The 7,094-nt window shown below is 62.2% G+C and overlaps 1 protein-coding gene across 1 annotated transcript in view; it reads right to left on the bottom strand.

The window, feature by feature from the left end:
- Positions 1–2,340: 2,340 nt before the first annotated feature.
- LBRM_14_1100 (putative kinesin K39) overlaps positions 2,341–7,094 on the bottom strand; it is a gene marked incomplete at both ends in the record, with an annotated part of 6,468 nt that continues 1,714 nt past the window's right edge. The window contains one exon of the mRNA XM_001563347.1: positions 2,341–7,094. This exon is cut by the window's right edge and continues 1,714 nt beyond it. Within this exon, the coding sequence (XP_001563397.1) occupies positions 2,341–7,094 (4,754 nt within the window).

The raw sequence follows: 7,094 nt of genomic DNA, 5'->3' as shown, positions 1-7,094 counted from the left end.
TTTGGGGGGGGGGGGGCAGCGTTTGTGAGGCGCGCGAAACAAAATAGAAAAGGCAGAGAAAAAAAAACAACTAAACAGTCCTCAGTGCCTTCGTGCGCCAGCAGGTGGGCACTGTACGCCCGTGTGCGACCGTGCAGGAGGAAAACGGAGTGAGGAAAAAGTAGGTGTGGAGGGGGGGAGAGGATAGGGGTGGATGAATCTAGTGAAATCTGTGATGTTGCTCGGCTTTGTATCTCTTTTGGTGTCTCTGCGTGTCTGCATGCACAGCTGAAGGGGAAGCACAAACTCAAAGAAGGGACACTCGCGCAGACAACGCCAAAACGCAAACCCAAAGAGGTCTATATGGTAGAAAGAACGGAAAGGCAGCGGTACACTCGCGCAGACGTACAGGACACACCAGCAGGGCGACCGCGGGAGCGCAAGTACGCAACGAAATGTAATAAAACCTAAAAAAGGGGGGAAAACAGACTAAAAATGGTGAGGAAAGGAGAGAAAGAAAGTGAAGATGCTCACCGTTTGGGAAAGGTAAGAGTGTGTGTGTGTGTGTGTGTGTGTGTGCGTGTGCGAAGTCTGCGCATGCGTGAGTTCTAAGACATCTAAGATGAGCAGCACAAGACAAGCACTGCCGACAGACAGAGAAATGAATGCGACCAACACACACGGAGAGAACGAGCAAAAATGTGGGTGGGGATGCGGTGGCACACCGACAAAACGGGAGAAGGAAGAAGAAAAAAAGGCCAAAGGTGACAATTAAGGCGGGGCGAGATGAGAAAAATGTGCAAAGAAAACACAAAAATTTTACCAATAAAAGGAGAAAAGGAAAAAAAAAGTACAAAAAATGAGGCACGCAGACGCAGTGACGCACGTGGGTGGGAGGGGGCAGGTGAGTGCGGATCCGCAGCAGGGAATCCCTCAAGCGCGTCGTTGACGCGAGGAACAGGAGAGGGAGAGGTGTTCCCTGGATGTGCTCGCCGGCAGCGGCAGAACCAATAGCGGCAACGGCGGCGGCAGGAGCTAGCAATGCACTTGAGAGACAAGATGCACTCCTCTTTGCTACTACGTGAAAACTCAAATGCGATTCTGTGTACAAGCGTGAACGCGACAGGGAAAGGAGCTATGGGTGAGGGGAGAGGGAGGCGGGTCAGTGTACAACGTAGCGAGTGAGAATCCAGTAGTGAGACGTAGTTACACAGTACGAACGAGGGGGAGGGAAGGAAGATAGGAAAGGATGCTGAAGGAGTTCGTGCGCATAGAATGGGGATCTGCGAGAGGCTAGCTAATAAGAAAGTGTCCGCGTTCTAAAGCGAATCATAGAGGATCTGAGGACGGAAAACACAGGAATATTCAACCGACGGAGGGGTCGCAGCTCCGGTGATGACTTCAGACTGTAGCAAACATCTTGAAGGAGAAACCGTCCTGGGTATCGTCAAAGTCCCTGAAAATGCTCGTGTACGCTACGGCGCGAGAGAGCCTCCTCACGTTTCGCTTGTTTTTGTTTTCTTTTTATGGTTGACCTTTGCACCTCTTTGCTTGGTCTGAGCGAAACACTGCCGCGTAGGCCCCTTTGCACGCTACTGCATTCGTTGGGGCACACTCCCCCTCTCCCCGCGCTTCGCAACATCATGACCCAACCACAATGCGGCACATAATGCTGCAAGAGGAAAGGCAAAAAAAAAAAACTCGATAAAAAAACATGAGCAGATTACGTACGCTCTGGCTGTCCTGGGTGCGGTGCTCTCCGGCTAGCAATGCTGGGAGCATTGGCAGGGGGGGAAGGGGGGGCCCTGCTATATTCACTAAGATGCTCGCGGATGTGCGTGTATGTGTGTGCTTCACAGATGCGGTTGATTCACATCCTCGAAGATCAACATTAGCTTCGGACACGACATTGCTCTCTTCGGGGAACCGACAAAGCCAAGCAGGTGGAGGTGGGCAGGCGGTGGCATCGGAACGCATGCCAACAATGCTGTCACTACCCATGCCACTTACGCCCACCCCACCAACACACCCAACAAAGAAGTCAAACAAACCCCCACTCTGACCGCCTCCCTCGCCGTCACCACCTCTGAAAGTCTGAGGTCGTGCGTCCCAGCGCACAGACGCGCAAGACGCGAGAAGCAGACCCGTAGAGAACAACCTCACGTGGAGACGCCTGACAGAGAGCCCCCTCCCATTTCTTTCCCCGTCAGTAGTCAAGGGCCCCGCAACAGATTCCCCCTTTTTGGGCACAGGTGGCATCAAATCACACAGAGAAGCTCAGAAACACAATACACATCACATCATCCCACAACGCATATAACTATCCAGCAGAGCATCACTAAAAATGACTTGAAACAAATATCATACGACCTTGAAGTTGCCACTGCGCAGAAGCTCCACCAGTCTTGCCGTCGTCGGGTACTTCGCAGCGCTTAACGGGGCTGCCTTCGAGGCCACCGTAAGAGTAGCAGTCAAGCCACGCGCCGACAACAGCTCTCCATCACCTGCTAAAACAGAATAACTTGCGTGAGCTTCCCGATGCACTTCCAACCGCAAAGACAAAGTACCACACAGTCCCTCCCATTCCTTCGCACACGTTCGCGCAATCAAAACATCCCGAGAGAGTTGTTGCACGTCATATTCCGCACATGCAGCCCTCTCACGCAAACCCTCCACCGTCCTCTCCAATTCCTCCTTCACCCGCCTTACCGACTGTACCTCTTCCTCAACATCAGTGTGCAACCTCGTCAACTTTGCATGAGACTTGCCCAGCTCCGCGTGCTCACCCTCCAGCCGCGCAAGGCGCTCAGACAGGTCGCCGCGCTCGGCATCCACGCTGGTGGCGCGGGCCTTCCACTCCGCCAGCTGCTGCTCCAGCGCCGCGTTCGTCTTGTCCAGCTTGGCATGTGCCTTGCCCAGCTCCGCGTGCTCACCCTCCAGCCGTGCAAGGCGCTCAGACAGGTCGCCGCGCTCGGCGTCCACGCTGGTGGCGCGGGCCTTCCACTCCGCCAGCTGCTGCTCCAGCGCCGCGTTCGTCTTGTCCAGCTTGGCATGTGCCTTGCCCAGCTCCGCGTGCTCACCCTCCAGCCGTGCAAGGCGCTCAGACAGGTCGCCGCGCTCGGCATCCACGCTGGTGGCGCGGGCCTTCCACTCCGCCAGCTGCTGCTCCAGCGCCGCGTTCGTCTTGTCCAGCTTGGCATGTGCCTTGCCCAGCTCCGCGTGCTCACCCTCCAGCCGCGCAAGGCGCTCAGACAGGTCGCCGCGCTCGGCATCCACGCTGGTGGCGCGGGCCTTCCACTCCGCCAGCTGCTGCTCCAGCGCCGCGTTCGTCTTGCCCAGCTCCGCGTGCTCACCCTCCAGCCGTGCAAGGCGCTCAGACAGGTCGCCGCGCTCGGCATCCACGCTGGTGGCGCGGGCCTTCCACTCCGCCAGCTGCTGCTCCAGCGCCGCGTTCGTCTTGTCCAGCTTGGCATGTGCCTTGCCCAGCTCCGCGTGCTCACCCTCCAGCCGTGCAAGGCGCTCAGACAGGTCGCCGCGCTCGGCATCCACGCTGGTGGCGCGGGCCTTCCACTCCGCCAGCTGCTGCTCCAGCGCCGCGTTCGTCTTGTCCAGCTTGGCATGTGCCTTGCCCAGCTCCGCGTGCTCACCCTCCAGCCGTGCAAGGCGCTCATACAGGTCGCCGCGCTCGGCATCCACGCTGGTGGCGCGGGCCTTCCACTCCGCCAGCTGCTGCTCCAGCGCCGCGTTCGTCTTGTCCAGCTTGGCATGTGCCTTGTCCAGCTCCGCGTGCTCACCATCCAGCCGTGCAAGGTGCTCATACAGGTCGCCGCGCTGGGCATCCACGCTGGTGGCGCGGGCCTTCCACTCCGCCAGCTGCTGCTCCAGCGCCGCATTCGTCTTGCCCAGCTCCGCGTGCTCACCCTCCAGCCGTGCAAGGCGCTCAGACAGGTCGCCGCGCTCGGCATCCACGCTGGTGGCGCGGGCCTTCCACTCCGCCAGCTGCTGCTCCAGCGCCGCGTTCGTCTTGTCCAGCTTGGCATGTGCCTTGCCCAGCTCCGCGTGCTCACCCTCCAGCCGTGCAAGGCGCTCAGACAGGTCGCCGCGCTCGGCATCCACGCTGGTGGCGCGGGCCTTCCACTCCGCCAGCTGCTGCTCCAGCGCCGCGTTCGTCTTGTCCAGCTTGGCATGTGCCTTGCCCAGCTCCGCGTGCTCACCCTCCAGCCGTGCAAGGCGCTCAGACAGGTCGCCGCGCTCGGCATCCACGCTGGTGGCGCGGGCCTTCCACTCCGCCAGCTGCTGCTCCAGCGCCGCGTTCGTCTTGTCCAGCTTGGCATGTGCCTTGCCCAGCTCCGCGTGCTCACCCTCCAGCCGTGCAAGGCGCTCAGACAGGTCGCCGCGCTCGGCGTCCACGCTGGTGGCGCGGGCCTTCCACTCCGCCAGCTGCTGCTCCAGCGCCGCGTTCGTCTTGCCCAGCTCCGCGTGCTCACCCTCCAGCCGTGCAAGGCGCTCAGACAGGTCGCCGCGCTCGGCATCCACGCTGGTGGCGCGGGCCTTCCACTCCGCCAGCTGCTGCTCCAGCGCCGCGTTCGTCTTGCCCAGCTCCGCGTGCTCACCCTCCAGCCGTGCAAGGCGCTCAGACAGGTCGCCGCGCTCGGCATCCACGCTGGTGGCGCGGGCCTTCCACTCCGCCAGCTGCTGCTCCAGCGCCGCGTTCGTCTTGTCCAGCTTGGCATGTGCCTTGCCCAGCTCCGCGTGCTCACCCTCCAGCCGTGCAAGGCGCTCAGACAGGTCGCCGCGCTCGGCGTCCACGCTGGTGGCGCGGGCCTTCCACTCCGCCAGCTGCTGCTCCAGCGCCGCGTTCGTCTTGTCCAGCTTGGCATGTGCCTTGCCCAGCTCCGCGTGCTCACCCTCCAGCCGTGCAAGGCGCTCAGACAGGTCGCCGCGCTCGGCATCCACGCTGGTGGCGCGGGCCTTCCACTCCGCCAGCTGCTGCTCCAGCGCCGCGTTCGTCTTGCCCAGCTCCGCGTGCTCACCCTCCAGCCGTGCAAGGCGCTCAGACAGGTCGCCGCGCTCGGCATCCACGCTGGTGGCGCGGGCCTTCCACTCCGCCAGCTGCTGCTCCAGCGCCGCGTTCGTCTTGTCCAGCTTGGCATGTGCCTTGCCCAGCTCCGCGTGCTCACCCTCCAGCCGTGCAAGGCGCTCAGACAGGTCGCCGCGCTCGGCATCCACGCTGGTGGCGCGGGCCTTCCACTCCGCCAGCTGCTGCTCCAGCGCCGCGTTCGTCTTGCCCAGCTCCGCGTGCTCACCCTCCAGCCGTGCAAGGCGCTCAGACAGGTCGCCGCGCTCGGCATCCACGCTGGTGGCGCGGGCCTTCCACTCCGCCAGCTGCTGCTCCAGCGCCGCGTTCGTCTTGCCCAGCTCCGCGTGCTCACCCTCCAGCCGTGCAAGGCGCTCAGACAGGTCGCCGCGCTCGGCATCCACGCTGGTGGCGCGGGCCTTCCACTCCGCCAGCTGCTGCTCCAGCGCCGCGTTCGTCTTGCCCAGCTCCGCGTGCTCACCCTCCAGCCGTGCAAGGCGCTCAGACAGGTCGCCGCGCTCGGCATCCACGCTGGTGGCGCGGGCCTTCCACTCCGCCAGCTGCTGCTCCAGCGCCGCGTTCGTCTTGTCCAGCTTGGCATGTGCCTTGCCCAGCTTCGCGTGCTCACCCTCCAGCCGCGCAAGGCGCTCAGACAGGTCGCCGCGCTCGGCGTCCACGCTGGTGGCGCGGGCCTTCCACTCCGCCAGCTGCTGCTCCAGCGCCGCGTTCGTCTTGTCCAGCTTGGCATGTGCCTTGCCCAGCTCCGCGTGCTCACCCTCCAGCCGCGCAAGGCGCTCAGACAGGTCGCCGCGCTCGGCATCCACGCTGGTGGCGCGGGCCTTCCACTCCGCCAGCTGCTGCTCCAGCGCCGCGTTCGTCTTGTCCAGCTTGGCATGTGCCTTGCCCAGCTTCGCGTGCTCACCCTCCAGCCGTGCAAGGCGCTCAGACAGGTCGCCGCGCTCGGCATCCACGCTGGTGGCGCGGGCCTTCCACTCCGCCAGCTGCTGCTCCAGCGCCGCGTTCGTCTTGTCCAGCTTGGCATGTGCCTTGCCCAGCTCCGCGTGCTCACCCTCCAGCCGTGCAAGGCGCTCAGACAGGTCGCCGCGCTCGGCATCCACGCTGGTGGCGCGGGCCTTCCACTCCGCCAGCTGCTGCTCCAGCGCCGCGTTCGTCTTGTCCAGCTTGGCATGTGCCTTGCCCAGCTCCGCGTGCTCACCCTCCAGCCGTGCAAGGCGCTCAGACAGGTCGCCGCGCTCGGCGTCCACGCTGGTGGCGCGGGCCTTCCACTCCGCCAGCTGCTGCTCCAGCGCCGCGTTCGTCTTGTCCAGCTTGGCATGTGCCTTGCCCAGCTCCGCGTGCTCACCCTCCAGCCGCGCAAGGCGCTCAGACAGGTCGCCGCGCTCGGCATCCACGCTGGTGGCGCGGGCCTTCCACTCCGCCAGCTGCTGCTCCAGCGCCGCGTTCGTCTTGTCCAGCTTGGCATGTGCCTTGCCCAGCTCCGCGTGCTCACCCTCCAGCCGCGTGTGGACGTCTTGCAGTGTGTGGTAGAGATTTTGCACCTCTGCTAGGTGAGATTTTAATTTTTGTTCGCATATCTGACTGGTTTTCTTCTGATTTGTGATCTGTTGCTGAAGCTTGGCGACCTGAGCCACAGTGTCAGTGACTCGCGTCTTGTTCGTTGCGATTGTGTCTTGAAGAAGCTGCTCATATCTTTCGTGCAGTGCTATCTGCTGCTGCGCTTTAGTCTTCTCAAGTTGAGCGTACCACTGAGAATATTGGTCGAGTAGGTGATATCGTGATTCCGTCTCGTGACTGAGCAGGTTGTGAACGTGTGCTTGACAATCACACTCGTACTTTGCCTGCTTCAGCTGCTCGAGGAGGCGCTCCATGTGAGACGCCTGCCGTAGTTGCTGCTGATTCCACTCTAACTGCAGCTGCTGCTTCTCCGCTATGAAAGCACGGCGCTGCGCATCAGACTGTTGCTTCTCTTCTAGTGCCTCCATGAGACGTTGCTGATGAGCCTGTAGCGAATTCATGA

This window comes from Leishmania braziliensis, chromosome 14 (assembly GCF_000002845.2).
Source record: "Leishmania braziliensis MHOM/BR/75/M2904 complete genome, chromosome 14".
In the NCBI taxonomy this organism is placed as follows: domain Eukaryota; phylum Euglenozoa; class Kinetoplastea; order Trypanosomatida; family Trypanosomatidae; genus Leishmania; species Leishmania braziliensis.
Note: the sequence above shows the minus strand (reverse complement) of the source record. Positions and strands in the feature narration are given on the sequence as shown.